The sequence below is a fragment of the Maniola jurtina genome, chromosome 11 (genome assembly GCF_905333055.1).
Source record: "Maniola jurtina chromosome 11, ilManJurt1.1, whole genome shotgun sequence".
NCBI lineage: Eukaryota > Metazoa > Arthropoda > Insecta > Lepidoptera > Nymphalidae > Maniola > Maniola jurtina.
The window spans coordinates 10,053,489-10,077,026 of NC_060039.1; the positions used below are offsets into that span (position 1 = coordinate 10,053,489).

General features: G+C 34.9%; 2 protein-coding genes across 2 annotated transcripts; one reads left to right on the forward strand and one right to left on the reverse strand.

Annotated features, from left to right (window-relative positions):
* Nucleotides 1-3,708: 3,708 nt before the first annotated feature.
* LOC123869585 (protein apnoia) lies at nucleotides 3,709-8,345 on the reverse strand. The gene is made up of 3 exons (XM_045912574.1): nucleotides 8,234-8,345; nucleotides 5,909-6,081; nucleotides 3,709-3,870 (listed from the first exon to the last, which is right to left on the reverse strand). Exons 1-3 carry the CDS (start codon nucleotides 8,343-8,345, stop codon nucleotides 3,709-3,711), a joined length of 447 nt encoding a protein of 148 aa, XP_045768530.1.
* Nucleotides 8,346-18,051: 9,706 nt separating this feature from the next.
* Nucleotides 18,052-21,952, forward strand: LOC123869568. The gene is made up of 2 exons (XM_045912553.1): nucleotides 18,052-18,465; nucleotides 20,442-21,952. The coding sequence occupies exons 1-2, from the start codon at nucleotides 18,060-18,062 to the stop codon at nucleotides 20,993-20,995; spliced, it is 960 nt and encodes a 319-aa protein (XP_045768509.1). The 5' UTR covers nucleotides 18,052-18,059; the 3' UTR covers nucleotides 20,996-21,952.
* Nucleotides 21,953-23,538: the final 1,586 nt, after the last annotated feature.

Genomic DNA, 23,538 nt, shown 5'->3' on the forward strand with positions numbered 1-23,538 from the left:
TTTCAGTTAAGTGTAACTTTCAGGTTAACGTTAATATAGCCATTTAGTATAGAGATGTTAAATCGTGATGTTTTTCCGTTCTTTCCCGTTCATAGCCTTACTAATTGACGGATTCAGGTATGCACAGCAGGGCTCCGTTTGTTGACCGATTGTCCAGCGTCAGTTTTGTTGATAAGAGATTATAAAACCTAAGTATACAATCAATTGTACCTAAGTTTACAATTCAATAAAGTTATTTGAACTTAGAATTGATCTTGACATAGTCTGACGATATAATATGATATAATATTATCTTTTATCCTTTTTTAACTTTATTCGTTAAATATACTAAACTAGCTGCGACCAAATCCACTGTAAGCCTAAACTGCTCAAAAACATAAGCTATCGTCCTTGAAGCGATACCAATGCCAAGTCAATGGGCATGTGAGCAGATGGCAGTAATTTTCCAGTTATCGTAGTTTGGAACAAATAAATCTTAGTAAAAACTTGATTTTCAACGTGTGAGTTTCCAATATGATAATTTTGATTAGAATTTTAAAATATATGGTTTTCAGTTTTTACCCTAAGTGTCGGTCTTAGCTCTGGTGTAAGAGTGAATTATCACAGTACATTGAGTGTGTTTTAGAAGATTTGTGTGGTATTGTATATAGCGGTGCTGCGTATTGCTTGCTTGGTTACTCGTTTTTCCTGTTTGTTTAGGAAAGGGAGGGTGGTTGGTGAGTATCGGATGTCGCACATAGTAGGCACCTACCTACAGATTAGGTAGGTGATTCTGTAGGCGAAACCTACAGATTTGTCTGTTTTGGCGAATTAGGTATTTCGTTCCTTTCAACATCCGAGGCACAGGGTGACGTCAAATTCCGACTCCGGGTTATTATAACTGCGGGGAACTTCATATGAGAATACCCCAAAAACTTTTTAGCCTGGCCTTGGACTTCATGAGCAAATAAGTTAACCCAAAATACTTTCTGATAGACTAACAGCAAGGCATACAGAACAGAAGTCCCTATAATGATCGGCACAAATATACGAAAGTGAAGGCAAATGAAACTGTTGAAAATTGAATTTGAGTCGATTATAGGGATTCTGTTCGAGGGAGCTGGTTTAAAACTGGTTAGAAACCAACTGTGGCTAGGCTAGTTCGTATCTATTGACCGCTATCTGATATCGGGTGGGATTTCTCTTGTTATAAAATTGTAAGTAGTTTTATTCTCTAATATTATAATGCACCGTGATTAGAACATGGAGGTTCGTTTTATCAGACTGATAGATGTGAAAGTTATTTACTGTGTCCGTAGCGACAAAAATTGAACGGAAAATTTTTGCTCTGGTAACATGTCATGAATAAAATATGATTCATTGATGTCTTTTTGTGGCGGTAGCCTATAATTTAACTCTGTTACCGACCCGGCAGCACGTCCGATCACACTCTATTTTTAACCGACTTCCAAAAAAGGAGGAGGTTCTCAATTCGTCGGAATCTTTTTTTTTGAAATCCGAAACCATCGATGTTATAAACGGTGCTCATCAATAAAAATGTTCCGTTATATATCTTACTAGCTAATGTCCGCGACTTCGCGTCGATATAGGTTTTTAAAAATCCCGTGAAAACTCATTGATTTTCCGGGATAAAAGTAGCCTGTGTGTTAATCCAGGGTATAATCTATCGCCGTTCCAAATTTCAGCCAAATCCGTCCAGTAGTTTTTGCGTGAAATTAGTAACAGACATCCATACAAACTTTCGCGTTTATAATATTAATCACACTAATATTATAAAGCCGAAAGTTTGTATGTGTGTATGTGTGTGTGTGTGTGTGTGTGTGTGTGTGTGTGTGTTTGTTTTGTTACTCCTTCACGCAAAAACTACCAGACGGATTTGGCTGAAATTTGGAATGGAGATAGATAATATCCTGGATTAGCACATAGGCTACTTTTTATCCCGGAAAATCAAAGAGTTTCCCCGGGATTTCGAAAAACCTAAATCCACGCGGGCGAAGCCGCAGGCATCGGCTAGTATTATATAACATTAAGTAGGACTAGGTTATGCCCGCGATTTTGTCCGCGTGGACTACACAAATTCAAACCCCTATTTTACCCCGTTGGGGATTGAAATTTCTCAAAAATCTTTCAAAAATCCTTTCTGTGGATGTCTACGTCATAATAACTATCTGCATGTCAAACAGCCAGATCCGCCCGAGTTTGAGCAATGCGTGGCGTTGATAGATCAGTCAGTCAGTCAGTCAGACATTGATTTTTTAATATTTACTTAGATTTTATTTTTAATTTTCTCAACTTTGGTTATGCACTAAGAACCAGTGAGGGTCATACCTTCGTTACTTTATAAAAGCTGAAAGTTTCTATTCGCGTTATCTATCCCCAATACAGGAAAGAACGATTCTTATAAGATTCTTATTGGCTGATCAAGACACGACCGTGTGTCTTGATCAGCGACTAGGTACGAATTTTGCATCATGGTGGGTTTGACTAACAGCTAAGCTAACGTAAGTACGAGATCAAACAGTATCTTTCGTCAAGGTATGGAATCTGCCAGACGCCGTTAAACTTTAATAATTTATACAAGTTTAAAAATTTCGTTCTCTGGTTCTGTTTGCCAGTTTCTTTATTATACTAACATTGAATGGTACCAAAATCAATCTATTGACTTTATCCCAAAGCAACCGCTGTTTCTTGGAAAAATCCACAATGTATCGTAAGCCTATAAGAGCCATTACGCACTGTTGACCTGGCGAGGTCAAACGGTTCAAACTTCAATCATTAGTATTCAACGTATTCAACATAAGATTAATATTTATTATACGTAATATTTGAATTTTATCCAAGAAATTCTATCTTTTTATACCTATTTATTTTACTCGTTTATACTCAATAATTTATTTTAGAGAGCTTTAGGACTTTAGCTTCGAGGTTTTGGTGAATCAAGAAACCTGTATTTATGAATGATGAGGGTAAATAAAAGAATATTAACAAAAACATTTTCATCTCTTTTATTTATTTTATTATATTTACACAAAATAAATAATCTTATAAACTACATTATTGCAATCGTCGTCTATCTTCCACGAAATGTAGTTCGCGATAAACAGACGAAGACTCAAATATTTTTTAGCATTATACCTCGCGTGAAATACTCACTATAGGATAATACACTTCAATCAATAAATCGAATTGTGACCTCTTTGCCAACTAGGAAAAGCTCAGTAAATACTTAGTGCTTATAATAAGCACAAATAAAATTATTCTTATTCAATCAGCTTATGCTAGTAATATTATATATCCCTTTATTTAAACTTCTATGTAGTAGGTAAGTACTTACCCTGAATTGATTATTTAGAAAATCTGCCGATTTTTGAAATAACTTGTGAATTGTTATTACCTAGATGGGCATATCGGTTTGCGATCAGCATACCTAGTTGTTGTTATTGGCTGATTAATATTACTCTTCCTACAACTACTAATTATTATTAGTGAAAGAATACCAAGTACGAAGCAATAGAAAGTAATTGCGCGATGTCAAAATTCGGTTCAAGAGATATGAGAAGTTTAAGGCCAACTTTTGCCAAGTCAGTTAATTTTGTCTAGTTAAATTTTGTAAAGATGTCACGTTTAGACAAGTTTATCCCAGGGTTGTCAAGGACAGGGATGAAAATTATAACTTAACCACACTTAAGAGGCTGGTGCTAGTCGACCTTAGTCAGATATCGTAGCATCGTTGTCGGATCTGCCCCACGGCGATAGGAGAGGGCCTGTTGGAGGCCATGGAGCAGGCAAAGCAGGCGCTGGCAGGAGCTCAGCCCGTGGGTGGAACACTAAGGGTGCAGGTGCCGCTGCAGAAAATAGCCTCGAAACGGCCTGGAAAAGAAAACAATATTATTTAAGCTTTATTTTTGCACTATGGAAGTTTCCTGTGACAGAAAAACGAAACAAAAAAACACATAAGTAGGTATTTAAAGTACCTATACATTGTAAGACGGCAAAAGTTTAATAAAATATGACGAAGTTATTCAGTTTTTAATGCATCTCGTACAAAGATAAAACGCTGCACCGCCGCGTCGTAGTGTGCAATTTGGAAACGAAAGGAATAAAATATGTCATAAATTCGTGATTTATAAAGATAATAATTAGATCACGCCTGCAACTTTTTTGCATGTTGCGTGCTTATGTTTTTAAAAATCCCGTGGAAACACTGATTTTCCGGGATTAAAATTTGTCTATATATATCCGTCTCCAGGATGCAAACTATCTCTGTTCCAATTAAATGATGCCCGCAACTCCGTCTTTGTGAATTTAGGTTTTTAAAAATCCCCTGGGAAGCTTTGTCCTTCTCCGGGATGCCAGCTATAGGTCAAAATCGGTTAGGTAAATGAATGGGCCGTGAAAAGTTAGCAGATAGCCAGATACACTTTCACATTTATAATAATAATGATTGTTTCGTATAAAATATTAGTCTGGGTTGAAAAAAAAATCACTAACATGCAATAAAAGTTTAAATTGGATTTTTAAACAAAACTTAGAAAATGGAACTTCTTTATTGCTACGATCGTTCAACCAGTGGTCACTAGGTATTTATGTGATGGTGCAGGGATGCAGGTGTGAAGTTTAAATCAAACTCTATCTTGGGTAATATTTAAGTCTGACCAATTACGGTTTCGCAATGCGAAAGTTTCGCCCCACGGTCTAGTGGTTTGTGCATGATGCGCGAACAGACAAACTAAACAATTTTAAGTAATTTATGTACCAGTAAATACTGTCGACAAATTATTGTTACGTAGTGTATGTAGTATTCATTTGTTAAATTATGGATACAATAAGATACAATACCTAAATATATAATAAACTTTGCTAGCTTAACACAGTCCACCCGTTTAACCTTTTTGGACTAAAGATTCAGAGAGATATTTTGCATACCGGGAAAGAACATTATTTTTATCCCGGAAAAAAGTTCCCACGGAATTTTAAAAAACCCAAATCCACACCGAAAGAAGTCGCGAACATCAACAACAGAGATAGTTAGTACCCCAAAGACAATATAAAGGCAACGGTTTTATCAAAGAGTTCCCACAGGATTTTCAAAAAAAAAAACCGAACCTTACGCGGACAAAGTCGCGGAGATCATCTAGTCTAGTACAATAATGCTTTGGTGGAAACACAGTTTACGGTTTACGGTTGCCAGATTAGCATAATTATTGTTCTGAAAAATGTTTTGTTATTTTTTACTTACACACGAGTATAATCCCGAGCAACATAAAGTAAAAGTGCAAAAGTGCGTGTTAGAAAGGCTGTGCCGTAAATGCCAGTGCTATTTCCTGCAGATTTAGTTATTACTTATTAATGTTATTTCTTTCACTTCAGCCTTTTTATTTTTACAAAATCGACTTTGCTATAGCTCCCTACTTATATATGCAGTAGGTTAACTATTTGATTTAATAAACCTAATAAGTACCAAGATAACTATTATGTTCGCTCCCTATGATATTTTACAAAGGTGGATTGAGACAATCATTGGACACCGATACTCTTGGAGCGTTATCTACGGAGAAATGTACCTACCTACTAAATAGAGTCTATCGAGTCATAAGCGTAAAAACTGTTGCAAGTTAATAATGCAGCCAGTATTCTTGGCACCATTCCTTGGTATAGTAATTACTAATTAGATAAGGCTAGCTTTAAGTTTAATTGTAATATTTTCAATAAAAATTAAAATGGATCAGATAAATCTTGATCCGAATTTGTTACGAAGTTGTATACAAAAGCTAGCTAAGGCGTGTGCCCAGGCAAAATATATACTGCGCTATCTGTATAATATGAGACTTTATAGAATTTAAAAGAATTTAAGTCGTATTGATTTATCCTATGGAAACTGTTTGATGTTCCGGGATAAAAAGATTACCTGGCTAACAGCTACGATCAGGAGCACAACACCGATTGCTAGGTTCTTCACAGAGATGACAGCTAGAGCCATCAAGAGGGTGGAGATGACTCCCAGTGTGAACATTACGGGGAGGAAAATGAATGAGAGGCGTTTCAGAGCATTGTGTCCAAACGTACGGCCGACGTTGTTATCTGAAAAGAAAAGATACTAATTATTAATATTATAAGGATATTTGAGTGTTTCTATGCAACCTCTTAACACTCAGTAGATATATTTCAAAAATGCAATCATACATGCAAACATAAGAGCCAGGAGGACATTGCACAATTTTTATCCTGAGAGTCTGAACGAAAAACTTCAAGAACGTTTGTAAGCTGATGTAGGTATCTATTAATTATTAACAAAATTAAAATTGAGAAGCCTGTTGAGATCAAAATCTCAAATATTATAAAATAAAAAAATACAGTTAGAAATTCAGTATCTGTACACTGTACATATTCCTTTTCATTTGTATGGGAAAAAAAACACCTACCAATAAATAAATGTATCTACGTATCATATATTAAATCACTCGTGTCTTACTTTAAAGCGATTTGAAGTAATTTGCATGGTTATTAACAGGGCTCTCGCCGTCACTCGTTTCCACTCGTTTCATACAATCGTAGTTCCAATTTCATTTGCATATTAAGCAACCAAAGTCCATGAAATTTTGCAGACATATTCTAGAAACTAATATCTGTGTCTGTGGTGTTTTAGATTTTTCTAAAAATATGTAGTTTTAAAATTACAGGGGCTCCAAGATTTGTATGAAAATTTTAAGACCGCGTAACTTTGAAACCGAATATTTTAACAGAAATCTGGAAAACCACAGACACAGATATTAGTTTCTAGAATATGTCTGCAAAATTTCATGGACTTTGGTTGCTTAATATTCAAATGAAATTGGAACTACGATTGTATGAAACGAGTGGAAACGAGTGACGGAGAGAGCCCTCTTAATGTTCACTGAACTGAATCATTTGCATCTCTTAGCACGCGAAGAAGCAAATATGCCACTTATTACTCTTTCTAGGAATAAAGAGCAGAAAATGTAATGAGACTCTAGGTATTCGTTATTAAGAGATTTATGTTTCCAGTTTGTTTTCTGAAAAAAATTAATAGGAAAGTGGATTGCAGCGTACAGACATTTATTTCAACTAATTTTTATCATTAAGTTTTATTTCCATGAACCACCTTACGGGATATCAGTAGGTTCTCAGAAATACATGTATATAAAAGGAGACGGACGAACGGACGGAGAAACTGACTGACTGACAAACCACTGTAGTCTGTAACTGGGTGTAGAAACTTAAAAATTTTCATTTACATTTTTTTTATAACTGGGTCCCCCATTAAAAATAATTTTCACAAGAAATTCAACCTTAGGGAAGACTAATAGTTTTGCATCTAGTGTTATGTAACCAGGGGCTGGTGTTAATAAAGATTACTTATATGTTACTTACTATCTACCCACGATTTCGTCCGCGTAGATTTTCATAGATTTTAAACGATCCCCTGGGAACTCTTGCGGATATTTCAGGATAAAAAGTATAAGCTACTTTAAGTGTTATCAAAATACAAGCTCCTTCCATTCCAAATATATGAGCCAAATCAGTTGAGAAATTGTTGCGTCAAGGATTAGCAAGCATCCAAACATTCACGTGTACTAATTAGTAGCTTTTTTAGGATGTGATATCACTTTGCACTAGTGGACTCGTTTTTTAAAATCTAAGGATTTAGTTGGGCAGTTGTTTCCACCCTTACTAAATAGCACTAGGCACTTCGATTTTTATTATATACTAGCTGATGCCCGCGACTTCGTTCGTGGGATGTAGGTTTTTTAAAATTCCCGTGGGAACTCTTTGATTTTCCGGGATAGAAAGTAGCCTATGTGCTAATCCATGGTATAATCTATCTTCATTCTAAACTTCAGCCCAATCCGTCCAGTAGTTTTTGCGTGAAGGAGTAACAAACATACACACACACACACACACACACACACACACACACACACACACACACACACATACAAACTTTCTCCTTTATAATATTAGTGTGATGCTGAGTTCCCACAGGGGACTGCGAGAATACATACGACGCGACGCCCACAAATAGAATTGCATCGTTTTTTATAGTACAGATCATAAGAAAATGAATCGATCTCATTGTTAGATTTGGCAGACATTCCTCGCTACGCAGAACGCACCCTTGCACATCCCTGGTGGTAAATACAGCCTACCTTTCTCTAGTTTTGAAATGTATTTTGTGATTATTACTTAAATTATATTATTATTTTAATGTTACCTTTGCTTATAAAATCCACAAGCCCTGAGGTCGATACATCCTCACAATGCACTAAAGTTAACAAGAAAATAGCAACGTAGGCCAAGGATAACACTCCAAACATTCTACACATTTTGGCTAGAAATAAAGATGCGGCAAAAATGATGATTACAGGACGCCTGCTCGAGTTTGACTGGAGCCATTATGATCGATTGCCAGGATATAAAGTGTCCTGCGGAAGACAATAGTCGGCAAGACCAAACATCGAAAAGAAAGTGCAGGACAACGTGATCGTGCGATTGAAATATCGACCCAGTTATTGACCACCAGTTAAGGACTAACGCCGAATCATTAAGGTAATTGCTACTTGACAAATCGCAAAAATGCTGTACTTTGAAGTAAATTGTTTATTTTTCTAAAGCATTAACAGCTATTAAATACATGCAATTAAAAACTTCAGTTTGTGAAGATTATAAGGGCCTCTTTTTATTTAGTATACATTATCCCAATAAAAAAAAAAACCAAGTTGAAAACATTGCTGTTCGCAACTTGTTCTGTAAAAGTTTTCTTTAACACCTTGATACTTTGAAGCCAACCTCCAGAAAATGATATGTTTAGGTTTAGCAATCAATTTTAACTGTTAGTTTTATACTAAATGTTTTTCGTTTCTTAAATAATCTAAAACTAACCAAAAAACTTCCTGTGCTATTTATTTTCTTGCAGGCGCTCTATGGAATTCAGTGTCCACTGGACTGTCATGGCGGAAGGACTGTGCGCGTCATTTCGTCGCAAAATATTATTTAAAATGAATTTAAGCTTATTATTTTTGAATGAAAGTTGTGTTTATAATCGTTGAAAAATAAAATAGGGATTTTTTCATTTCTAAATGAAGCCTGCTTATATACTAAATTTTATTCTAAAGTTACGGTTTTACCAGGTAAATACTCGGAGGTTGTCATAGATTATGATGACAGATAGTAAGTGTTCTAAATAGGTATTATACCTATGTTAGGAGATAGCGCGCCTCGTTCCGGGTGCCGTGTTCCGAAATGGATTTCGTAGTAGTGCAAGTTTGGTGCAAGCCCCACATGACGGAGGGGTATGCGTCAGGCATTTCCTGTGTACAAAAAAAAGACCTATATTTCGGATCCATATTTCATCACTGACAATATGCACTATTCAAAGACTGTTCTTCAAGCATTGAGGAATTTTGGACAGAGACATCTCGAAGGTTCCCGAAGGCTGCCTGAGTTAGATTTGTCGGCTAGCTAGCTTTTTTCGAAATTGGACTTACTTAGCTGGATTGTGTGTTAGAGCTTTCTTATGAGATATTATGTGTACATAATATAACCATGGGTCTCATAAGAAAGCTCAGATTCATGCTGCGGGCAATGGGGAGAGCCTAAAGGTTGGAACGCCATTTCGGCGGCCGTGTTTCCTGCCATATATACCTTAGATACCTGCAAGCCAAGAGTGAATAGGCATCTTCTAGGTAAGCGTGCTCCAACTTGGACCTCATCATTGCTTTCTTTAAAGCATGATTGTCGTCAAGCGCAAGCGCAAAGATTCACGCGGCGTAAACCCGTAGCATGTGGAAGACCCTATTAAAGACCTATGTTCACTGTGGACGTCTGTCGGTTGATGTTGATGATTATGTCTTTAGTGCAAGTAGTTCAGTAGTTTCAGAGTTTATCGATAACAAACAAACAAACCTTTCCTCTTCATAATATATGTAGTTAGTAGCGCAAACTTGGAAAAAAATCTCGTGGACACTCTTTGATTTTCCGAGATAAATGTCATTTTACCTGACAGCCCTAATCAATTTTATCACTGATATTAATAACTAATTCATAACCGTTAAACCTAAGTGTCAAAATCTCGTTTTTCTAGTCGAGTTCCGTAGGCTCTTTGAACCCACCGCATTATTATCCCAAGAAAACCTACCATTAGATGTAGGAATAATGGAAAGAGGTCACAACCCTCAGCAATAAAGAATACGATGCGGAGAGAGATGTCACTCTCAAGGTCTTTAAATGTATCCATGCAAAAAACCACGTCGACTGGTTGCTCCGTTGCAGCGTGATTGAATATTAAACCAACAAACACACTTTCGCATTTGAAATATGGCCAGTGATTATAAGAAACAGTTTAAATCTTTCTCTGCTCTCTGAGAGACGTTAGGCAAAGTGAACACGAATTATGACACTTCTGTGTTCTTATACAAGCTTAGGTCTCTCAATTTTGTCAATTAATGTCAAATTTCTTTCTCAGATCAAAACCTAGTAAGTGGTTTAAAATCAAAAGAAGTTTAGGCCGTAGTTCTTTCTGGTTCAATGCGGAATGGCATACTTCACACACCTTTGAGAACATGGAAAACTTGCAGGTATGCAGGTTTCCTCACGATGTTTTCCTTCGCCGTTAAAGCAAGTGATATTAAATTGCTTAAAACGCACATAACTGAAAAGTTAGTAGTGCGTGATTCCGGGATCGAACCCCCGACCTTCGATTAGGAGGCGGACGTTCTAACCACTAGGCTATGACAGTTTTTAAATTAAAGGGGTTTAAATATTTTAGTGTGAAGACTGGCCTACACATTTATTCATTACATGTGCATCATTTTCTTTTTAGGGTTCTGTACCTCAAAATGAAAAACGGAGCTCTTAAAGGACCACTTTGCTGTCTGTCCATTTGTCCGTCCGTCCGTCAAGAAAACCTATACAGTACTTCCCGTTGATCTAGAATCACGAAATTTGTTCTCGGATTTTTTCTTTTACTTGGGCTATGAGAGTTGAGACCTATCTACCTGCCCATAATTCTAGGTTAACGGGAAATACCCTATCGGTTTTCTTGACAGACACGACAGACGGACAGACGGACAGAAAGACAGACAACAAAGTGATCCTATAAGGGTCCCGTGTTTCCTTTTGAGATATGGAACCCTAAAAACATTATGTAAGTATGCAAAGTATTTCCCTTGCAAACCATATTTAACAGTTGACATGTAGAGGTCATTGACTTTTCCTATCTTACTTTTAAGTTTTAATGCATTATTAAGTATTTACTGTTTTGACATGGTATTTAGATAATGGGTGATATTTATTTTATTTAATCTAATTCCTTTTAAAAACTTAGTAAGGCGCATTAATCTATAAAAACCTAGCCAGTTCATAGACTTACTATGTTTTAAAATGGTCAAAGCGACTTACTAGCTTTTAATTTTACTTTAATGTGGGTGTCCTTACAATACAACGGGACATACTATGAAAGTTACGCTTATGACATAAAACGATTTTCGGAAAAATGACATTTACTTTGTTTTGATATGGGGCGGTCGATATAATTAGGTACTAGGGTAAAGGCTCGAGTAAATGAACAGATTGGACGTTTTTACATGTATTAAGAGCTGGAATAAAAAACCGGCTGATATACCTTTTTTAAATATTTTCTTACAAATTCTTACACTTTTTTCAATTTCAATTTCAAAACCGTGTTCCGTTCAAACCGTTCAAAAGTGCGTGTGCGTGCGTCCATGTGTGTGTGTGTGAGTGTGTGTGAGTATATACTTGTCTGTATGTTTGTACGAGTGTGTGTGAGTGTGGTATTGCGTTGTATAACCACATGAGTAGCGAACAGAGTCAAAGCTTCATACAAGCGCGCTACGATAGGTACACTACTACAAGCTTGCGCGTGTGTGCGTGAGCAAAGGCGCTACGTCGCGTACGGAGAGAAATCGGTTTATACCGGTTCGGCCTGTGCTCAAGCTCAGGGGCTGCAGTACACGTCGCGCGTCGTGTTTTCATTTAATTTAATGTTAATGATAATAATTTAAATAGTGTTTACAATCTATTTTCTTGAACTGTCATAGATTTTGTTCAAAATCAATATCTGAGGATCCCTAGGATCACAAAACAGGAAATTGTTACCAAAATTTAAAAAAATCGACGCCATTTTGAAATTCTTTGTTAATTGACCGATTTCGTTCAAAATCGATATTTAGAGCTCCCTGGGATCACAAAATAAGAAACTGTTACCAAAATTTAAAAAAGTCGACGCCATTTTGAAATTCTTTGTTAATTGACCGATTTTGTTCAAAATCGATATTTAGAGCTCCCTGGGATCACAAAATAAGAAACTGTTACCAAAATTTAAAAAAGTCGACGCCATTTTGAAATTCTTTGTTAATTGACCGATTTCGTTCAAAATCGATATTTAGAGCTCCCTGGGATCACGAAATAAGAAACTGTTACCAAAATTTAAAAAAGACGACGCCATTTTGAAATTCTTTGTTAATTGACCGATTTCGTTCAAAATCGATATTTAGAGCTCCCTGGATCACGAAATAAGAAACTGTTACCAAAATTTAAAAAAGTCGACGCCATTTTGAAATTCTTTGTTAATTGACCGATTTCGTTCAAAATCGATATTTAGAGCTCCCTGCGATCACAAAATAAGAAACTGTTACCAAAATTTAAAAAAGTCGACGCCATTTTGAAATTCTTTGTTAATTGACCGATTTCGTTCAAAATCGATATTTAGAGCTCCCTGGGATCACGAAATAAGAAACTGTTACCAAAATTTAAAAAAGTCGACGCCATTTTGAAATTCTTTGTTAATTGACCGATTTCGTTCAAAATCGATATTTAGAGCTCCCTGGGATCACAAAATAAGAAACTGTTACCAAAATTTAAAAAAGTCGACGCCATTTTGAAATTCTTTGTTAATTGACCGATTTCGTTCAAAATCGATATTTAGAGCTCCCTGGGATCACAAAATAGGAAACTGTAACCAAAATTTAAAAAAGTTGGCACCATTTATAATTCTTTCTAAATTGACTGATTTCGTTCAAAATCGATATTTAGATCTATTGATCGATATTTAAAGATCGATATTTAAACTAGGCAATCACAACAAAAACAAACTTTACCATCTTGTTGAACAAATAACTATTGTTAATTAAATTGTATCCTCCAGTGCCAACCCTACCAAAATAGTTATAAAATTTGCTCGCTTCTTAGAAGCTTTGCCTCTGTTTGCTACTCTGTGGTATAACACCATGTTAGTAAAGCTTAGTATATTTTTAACCGACTTTAAAAAAAGGAAGAGGTTCTGAATTCGTCGGTATCTTTTTTTTATGTATGTTCCCCGATTACTCAAAGACGCCTGGACTGATTTGGATTTTTTTTTGTTTGATAGGGTATACTTTGCAAGTGGTCCCATATAAATTTGGTAAAGATCTGATGAATATCTTTGAAGATGGAGAACAGAACTCCTCAATGGATAAGAGCAAATTCAATTTTTTTTTTAATGTATGTTCACCGATTGCTCAAAGACGCCTGGACCGATTTGGAAATTATTTTTTTTTGAAAAGCTAGGTATACTTTGCAGGTGGTCCCATATAAATTTGATGAAGTTCTGATGAATATCTTCTGAGATGGAGAACAGAACTCCTCAATGGATAAGAGCAAATTGCTCGCGATCAGTGTAATTGCTTAGTAAACAGTAGGGTTTTAGCTGGGCATGGCATATTATTATAGTACAGTGGGGCCACTAAAAATTTTGAAATAAAAAATTTTCAAAAGAAAAATAAAACCGACTTCAAAAACCACAATAACTTAAATTATTTTATACTTTTTAGTGTTTGTGATTTTGAAGTCGGTTTTATTTTTCTTTTGAATTTTTTTTATATTTATTCTGGTATTCTTCTTTCTTGGATATGGATCCCTCTTGGGTATCCCCATTTCTCTCTGTCTTTGGTACTATCAAGCTAATTTTCTCTCGCGATTTGCACAATAGCATTAGACCAACGCGTCTTCGGTCTACCTACCTGTCCTTCTTTCATCTGTAAAAATCGATACAATATGACCATTTGCATTTCAGTTTTAGGGCATGTCTCAAGGTGTCTGTAGGCTTTGTCTTTTTTCTTATGTCTTCAATTCTCACTTTGAATATTTTTTGCTTAATTTATGCAACTTGCTATCGCCCTTTAGCAAGTCACTATTTCTTTTTATATTCTTTGTCTGGACCCATGTTTGGCTGGCATAGGTAAGGCATGGCAGGATGCATGTATCTATAACGGATCTTTTAAGATGTACTGGGTAAGCTCCTTTCATTCTTTCCTTTTGTGCCCAGTAAAACAAGCATACTCGGGCTACTTTGAGAACCCATTAGCAGCTAACAGCAAGGCCTGGACTCCAATTTTTATATGTGGAAGCTGTATTTCCTCGTTGCGTTTATGAGCAAATAAGAATAGTTAGCTACTTTTACTAAAAAAAAATTTTATAATTTGGCGCGAACCATCTAAACACCATGATGATTATTATTTCTGCGTTGTGAATATTACCAGAAGAAACAGCAAAAAAATTGTTCCAAGCGGCTCTATTGTAACTTGCAGTCTGCAATTTGAACGATTCTGACTTCTGGTGATAAATCTGTACCTCAGCCCCAACCCAGTACCTCTAATCTACCATTTCAAGAACTTTCAGAGGGTAGTGACGATGTAGTGACTTTTTTACATCTCAACTTAGACCATTCAATCAAAATTATTTGGATCACTTAATGAGAGATCTTAGATTGTCTAAAAAGCATCAGAACATGTGGCTTCTCGGCTCAAAAGAACAAATCTGATAACATCAGACATTTGTGTTACGGTATATTATTCTCACTACTCTTAACACATTCAGTAGCTGATGTTGCACTTCCAGCGACTTGGATGCAACAAGGGCGTTAAGTTTCATTTTCTCTGTAGTCATTTGGACTGTTTTTCAGAAAATTTAGGTGACTTTCAAACTAAGATAACTATACCAAAGGGGATAATATCATATGAAAGAGCTCTATTATACATTCTAAAACAGGTTTTATTTATTATTATTATGTAAAAGAGTTTTTGATTTATCGCGCAAAATGTAGAAAAAAATATACAATAAGTCAAAAACTGAAAATCTGACAATTTTTTTTAAATTCCAAGCCGAAAATATACTTAAGAATTTATTAATAGGAATCGAGAGTTTATGCACTAGATAGAGTTCGTTCATTCACTGAAATTCCCAGTTCATTTACTGGCAATTTATCCTTTTGTTAAATAAAATAATTTATAATAATTAATACCACGCATTTTTTTGCGTTTTTGATATTTAAATAATTTAAGAGTGTATACCTACTGTGTATAGACACAGATCAAAAAAATATATAAAAATTATATATAGAACGATTCTCATATATCTTAATTTTAGGTCAAAGTCAGGGTAGTCCTTATTCGTTCATTTACTGGATCTTTTACCCTCCTACGTCAAAATACTAAAAGTCCGCGTAAATTTCGCAGATTGAAATGTCTGCTTGATTAATTGTCAATAGAGGGTCATGACATGTCAAAATTGCTAGTTTGAAGGGGAAATCGTCAATGTCATTCGCATAGGTTTTCCTCTTAACGGGCGTACACTCCCCTTGGACGTTGAAAACTTCCTTCGATCCTTATCGCTGCAGCGCGGTGGGGAAAGTGACGATTGTCTACGCACGATGGCTGTTTAGAAGTATGTATAATTAAGTAGGTAATTAGAATTAATGAGCTCCACAGTATCGTAAATTCAGTTTGATTGATTTTGGTTCGAAAACTACCATTTTTGAGCAAGATGTTTTTGTTAGATGCAAAAGTAAGATTTAAGTCCATATAAAAATATAATAGCCTGCATGCTTTTCAATAGTGAAGTAAAATATAAACGCTTTTACTCTAAGTAAGTCTCATATTAAAATTTCACATATCTCAGGTAAGGTATCATTTTGTCACTTTATTTTTTATAGAAGATATCTATTTAGATAATTATGCTTTATTTTCCCGTTAAAATAAAGAATTTCTTAGATAGGAGGAGCAATGGAACACATATTCATAGACCATGTAATATACGAACCGACGTGATTGTATACAATTAAGCATTGTGTGAGAACCTCACTAGGTATAATAGTTAGCATAGAGTTAGGATCGTATTACTAATAGACCGAAAGCTACTTGATGGAGTGTTCAAAGGAATTCACTCTCGTACATTTTTTTTAACCCCCGACCCAAAAAGAGGGGTGTTATAAGTTTGACGTGTGTATCTGTGTATCTGTCTGTGCCATCGTAGCTCCTAAACTAATGAACCGATTTTAATTTAGTTTTTTTTTTGTTTGAAAGGTGACTTGATCGAGAGTGTTCTTAGCTATAATCCAAGAAAATCGGTTCAGCCGTTTGAAAGTTATCAGCTCTTTTCTAGTTACTGTAACCTTCACTTGTCGGGAGTGTTATAAAGTTTTAATTTTTCTAAATCAAGGAAACCTATTTACTGTAGAGAAAAAACTTCTATTGTTTAAATTGTATTCGTGACTCTACTTTCATAATAATTTAAACACGGTATTATGTCTTCAAATGATATAATTCGTATATTTTTTTTCTCGCGTTAATTGTCGTTTAGAAATGATTAGGGAAATTAAGCTTGTGCGTGTGTGTGGTATAATTAAACACGAGCGTATCAAGAGTCACATCACGTATAGGCGTATCACTCGGTGAAACTATGGGATCGACGACACGAGCGCCTTACCCGTCTGTCCGTGACCGCTCTATGCAAATGACATGCATTTGGCAATAATATGGGCCATTTCCTGCATACATGGAATGCAGACAAACTTTCGCCCAATATTGGGAAATTTTTACATTAGCTTGTTTTTTATAACAAACTTAAAGCTGCTGCGTGGTGGTGGTGCGTATTGCTTGCTTGATGGCTGGCTTTTCCTGCATGTTTAGCAGTTTGCATATCGCATGATGCATGTTGTACCATACAGATTTGAAGAAACAGTTTCTTTCTTTCTTTATTTGTCTGGTTTAGTGGATTATAGCAAATTAAGCTTTGGTTCCTCGTATATCATGGACACATGGTCTTCCGCAAAGTAACATCTGTTTCTATACTTTACAAAACTCAACGATGCTTATGGGTAGGGACCTATCTACCTACTTACTTTGTTTCCAGTTCAGCCTATCTGTATCAGTTAACATACCCTCCTCCTTTAACCCTCCTTACATAAGTGGGATTAATTATTATTTTACTTATTTATAGAAAACAAGCGACCCGCTTCGGCTTCGCACGGGTAGCTTATTAGGTATAATTTCATAGGAATCCTATTTTTTAAAAATTAAATTAAGTATAATTTTTAAAATTGAATATTTTTTTTTTAAATTAAACAAATAATAAAATAAAATATAGCCTATGTCACTCCAGAATTATGCAGTTTTCTACTGGTGAAAGAAGTTTCAATAGTAGATTATTATTAAAGAATATTATGTAATAATATAAATATCAGCTAAGTAAATAAACGGTGAAACGCATAACTTAAATGATGAATGGTTATACTACTTCTCGTTATCTTCTTTTTCCACTCAAAACTATAGATTTACCTGCTTTTGATTTTTTTCTACTTTCACTTGACACGGTTTCGAGTTACATATTTTGTAATTTTGTTCAACGAAATTACTTAGATTTCTTTTTTTCTTATCAATATACATACCTAACAATATTGATAACACTCAAGTCGGAGTTGCTAAAGGGATTGTCATGTCCATATGTAAAGGTTTAGAGTTTAAACTGTTCTAGTCCTAGGTACCTACCTACTACTAAACTTACTACTTCTTACTAACAGTCGGTTCTTTACAATTGCATAACAGCTTTAAACCGGAAAAGCTATTTTACATCGCGTGCAAGCAGTGGTAGAAATTTTTATAGCTTATATATTTGATCTAGTACTAGCATCGCTTTTTAATTACAACACGTCCCTACCATCGTGGCCTTATAGTGAACGTCGACATCAACTCAGTCAACCTGCAGCGATGCGCGCATGCGCCGCCATTCTATTTTTTGCGGCGTGGCCATGTTTTATTCACGCGCAAAAATCGCATTCACGCGAAAACAGCCCAAACTTCGCGAACGGAATAAATGAAAATTTAATCCGCCTCGTACCGTGTGTAAAAAATTTAGGTCTTTCGAAATGTGTGGGCGCATACGGAGCATGGCGCGCGGAAAAATCTCTTGAGGCCTACGCGTATACTGAACACAGTGCGAGGTTTCCATGGCAACGCTACTACAATGTTTCCGACGATGAACTCTATTCGAAGCTTTGTGACGGAGCGGAGAGACTACTACAACGTCGTTCTCTAAAACTGAACTTGAATGAAGATTATAGTCTACAGCTGAGAGTTACTGAAAACGGATCGTTGAATGTCGACGTCTTGAAAAGTAATAACTTTTATATATTACATTCTTAAAGACTAGACAGTAAAATAAAATATCAAATAAGAAATTGAAAGCTTTTAAATTTTACTGTAATAATAAGAAAAATTTAACTGAATTTTCCAATTTGTATAGGTATCTATGATGAACTACTTACTAATGAACGCTTACTTAGGATTTTTCCCTCCGTTAACTCAGAAAATCTTTTGCAAGTTCTGTTTTACAAGCTCGTAACTTTCACAAGTCTGGTCAGTTACTAATAACTTAGTAACTTGTGAAAGTAATTAGTTTATTTGATAAAAATTCTGAATCAAACTTTATTTAAGTATATTGCAGACTCGAATTCTAGATATAGTCTACCTAAGCATTTTATATTAATCACTTATCTTACTAACTAGTTAAAAGATCGAATTTTATTGTTTAGTAAGATTATAAAGTGTCCATTTTCCGAATGTTTAAAATTTAAATCACCACCACAATACTAACATAATATACAATTGCTTGAAGATTTCCATTTAAGGTAATTATAGTGCATTGGCAGGAGATAAAAAACGGGTTGCATGATCAAACCAACAGTATTTCAATCATCAATACTTTTAAGATCTACACGCAATAGGTAAATACTTTCTTAGAAAATTAATAAGTAGGTATGCATCTTGAACCAGTTGCAATAACATGGTTTCTCGAAAACGTCTCTAACGAATTGGATTAAAAAATATTTGCATATTTTACTTTCTAAGTATCTAGATAGAAGTTATGTCATCTGTTGTATCTCCGGTCGTTAGGTACCTACCGCTAAGTATATAGGAACTTTTATATAATATTTTGTTTCCTCCCATATAGGTAATAGTAGGCTATATTGAAGAAAATATACGCAAATCGGTTCAGAAATCCCGGAGATTTCGGCCTAGGTAGAAAAACAGAACCCCTAATTTTTTCAAAGTCGGTTAAAAATGTAGCCAATGTTAATCCTCTACTCGACTACAACGAATAGCAAATGACAAAAATACACTCGTGAGTGCACCTCTATTGTTATCCGGAAATTTTCATTCAATATAGCCTACTATTATTACTACTATTCTCGGGAAAAATAAATAAACTTAGATAAATAAAGAAGCATAATCGTACTCGTACCTACTTTATGTTGGTACTATATTTATGAAATAGTTTAAAACATGCCTACAAAAGAGCTATTATCAGCAACATAATAATTCAAAAAAAAAAAATATTTCTACCGAACCGATTTTTATGAAACTTCGTTGCAAAATTATGACATAAGCTCTGGATTCCAATTCCTGTATCGCGATGGATAAGGATTGAGAATTGGTAATGTGGGCATTTACTTACATGATTTTCTCTCACTGAACTTAGGGTTTCAACTCCTCAATCCTGGCACTGGAGCGAGGATTTCCACATAAACCGTGAGGTCGAGGAACTTCTTCTCTCTGGGCTGGTTTCCTCACTTAAATATATAATTATTATTATCCAATATCAATGATTATTTTAAAACCGACAGTTTCTAAAGCCCATCAGTTTTGGTGGTCAGGTCCCCTGCAGCATCAGGATTGATGAGTTGGAATCAAAAAAAATTTATTTGGTTGCAATGTTTCTCTATCGATTAAAAGAACGCAAATCGGTTCAGAAATCCCGGAGATTTCGGCCTAGGTAGAAAAACACAACCCCTCCTTTTTTCAAAGTCGGTTAAAAATGTAGCCAATGTTAATCCTCTACTTGTCTGTGTAAAATAGGTTCAGCCGATCCGAAGCCCGTTCAAACAAATAGACAGACAAAAATTTAAACAATGTGCGGTGCAGTTATGGTATAGTTCCAAATATAACCATAATATGAGGTAGTTATTGAGTATCATATGAGTAGCTTAATATGAGGTAGTTATTTCGAAATCACAGACAGACAAGTAATTTTATTTATTAGTATTTTACCTTATTAATCATTATTTTAATTTAAGTTTCATTTAATTTCAGGTGAACTAGCATCGGGAAGGACCAGTAAAAAGTTTGAAAAATATTTCTACGAATTGGTGCCATTTATACTATTGCCAGGTCTCTTAATGTCCGCGGTCTTGCCGTTCTTCTTGCCAACTTTGAAAATGATGACCTTAGGAGCTGGAATGCTTAACAACATGGCTCTCACAGGCGCTGTGTTCACTCTACTCAGAAACAATGCTTTCAATGATAAATATGAGAAGAAAGTTATTTATTTAAACAATGGTTACCTCAATGACAAATTAGAGCCGCTTGCCGACAGCCAATCTACAATTATTGTTGATGGGGATTTTGACAAATACAGTGGCAAATATCCTGATAAATTCGCCACAGTGGAAACGAATGATGTTAAGGATTTTCATTTCAATGGCCAAGAACCGCTCGAAACAGAAAATCTTATCAGTTCAGACTGGCTCAAACAGATCACCGGAAAAGATGACGTTAAAGTTTTCCAAAATAATTTCGTAGGAAATGATTGGAGAAGGGAATACGATGCCGGAAAGCAAACAGAATGGGTCGGTAAAAATATTTGAAAATGTATAAGAACACCTACTTTCATACTAAGTATATAATTTAACTTTGGCAAGGTGGATAACTGTATAAAAATATTTGTTTTCCTGAGATAAAAAGCAAAGATCGATCACTTCTTGTGAACCCCCGTTCCTCTTAAAATCGTTCCTGCCCTTTTGAAGACTTGCTCGGACAAATAAACAGATAGTTGGACAAGGAAAAAACAGTGAAACAATCACTTAAATTAGGTATTTATTTCTATGGATTTCTACCATAAACTTTTTAAGTTAGATAAATTATTATTTATTTTATTGAAATAAGAAAACGTAAATAGATAAAATTGAGATATAAGAAGGTAGATTACTATGGTTTCCTAAAAATATTGTTTGTTACGAATTAAAGTATCCAAGACATTAGGTTTTACATCCGTCAATTTAGTTCATCATGAGATAAGAAAGATGAATAAATGATTTTGATGGAGTAGATGAAATTAAAATCAATATGTAATCTCATAGACTATATATTAATCTATATTATATTTAAAAATTCTGTAATCTGTTGATAAGTTGCTTAGATTTTGTTATTTATTGTCATTTAAATGACTGTACAATTTTTGACAAATAACAAAATCACTTATCAATAGATAGTGATTCTTTATTTCAGCCGTAAAGGCGCGTTTCGACTCATGCGGAGCGGATCGGAGTCGTGTGTTTTCAACCAATCAGATAAATGGATGAGGGCGTGATTAGGTTCATCACGTTATCTAACAATAAACTGATTGGTCTATTAAACACGCTTCCGCAACGCTCCGCTTCAGTGGAATCGCACCTTAATGTCTTTGCAAAAAGCAAGCTAATTACTTATAATTTTTATTCAATATTTAAGTGTGTATAGGTAACCGAATTAAAACAACATCATTATTGTTTATCTTGTGTTTATTAAAATACTGATGTTTTATACAATAAATCTTTATTCATTATTTATTTTATATCTACCTTATGTAAGCTTGGCCCATCTTAATTATCTATAAACGTATAGAAGTTACTGATTAGATAGTTGGCGCCACTCAAATCATAACAAATCATAACATCATATTAGAAGGCGTCATTGATTGGCTGAAGTTGTTCAACATCTGATCGATAAACGTACTGTATATAAAATTCTTATAGTTTTTAGTTGATGAATTGTAGCATAATAAAGGATAATATTTGTAATCAATATATAAGATGAAAACATCTTTATTACTTCGATGATTTGTTAAACGAGCTTGATGTTTTGTATATTAGTCACTAAGTTTATTCATTGTACAATTTGGATTGGCCGATACCGATAAGATAAAAAGGGGAGTGGCTAATAAACGTGGAGAGGTTACCTGTAAGAGTGGTTTTAAAACGACGACATTCGGAAATATACTAACGTAAGAGGAACAACATTTATTTGACACAAATGTAAAAGTTAATAAATTTAAATATGAAATAAAAGTATAATAATTTATCATAAAGATTGTGTTTGTGATTTCGTCAGACCTTACCCAAAAGGTCAGAAGAGGGACATCAAGAAAATATAATATTTTCTTGTCACGCTCACGACTCAGAGAAACAAGTGGAAATATACAGAGGAACGAGAAAGAAGTGGAGGTCTAGTAGACCACAGACATTTTGGAGCACAAGGCCAATATTTGGGCCTCAATATATCAAAGTACCTAGTCATGGCATCAAAGGATTTCTGGATAAACGGGTAGGATCTTTCCATGATTTTATTTTTATTGATAGCTATTAATGGTAATTTTTTTTTATTTTTATTTGTGTGGGTTTTCGTTTTGTTTGTTCTACATTTAGTTATCATTTTGTTAAAAAGCTTTGCTCCGAGTTGGAATGGAAATTATATAACGTTATGATACCTAGAATTACCCACATGTTTATAATTCATCTTGTATATTGGTTATACAAATGCGATCGACCTTCAAATTGTGGTTTAAATAACATTGAGGTATTTAGAAGGCTTATTTTACAATGAAAAATGAAAAATGTTTATTTACAAAATACAGTCTTGTACAATTTTCCTGTTTCTGGTGGTACCCGCACTAGGTTATCCTGTATCGTGGGTACAATGGAATAGATAGTGAACATAGTGTTAAACAATATAAAAAGTGTGGTTTACTTAATGATGGGCGTTATTGTTACTTTTAAATAGTTTTCAGGATGTATCTACTATGTCCTGCCGGGGTTTTATTTCTCATTAAATGATTTCACAGGTGAATATCTCACGGAACGTGGTATTTCAATCTTCACACTTGTAATCGTGTGCCGAATTAGTTTGGTTAAGAGTTACGATAGGGATTTATTTTCACATACCTAGTGGTTTTGTTTTACGGAAGGTGAATTTCTGGATTTAGGTTCAATCGTTTGCTGCATTCATTGTATAGATAGATGTTTTCCTTTTTCTAGCACACAGTGACGCGATATTATCACACAGCACTCATTGGGCATCTTGAATGTTGTTTTGTGAAATTATTATTTTTTGTAAACCGCTTTGGGATAAGGTAGAAAAAGTTACATGAAATAGC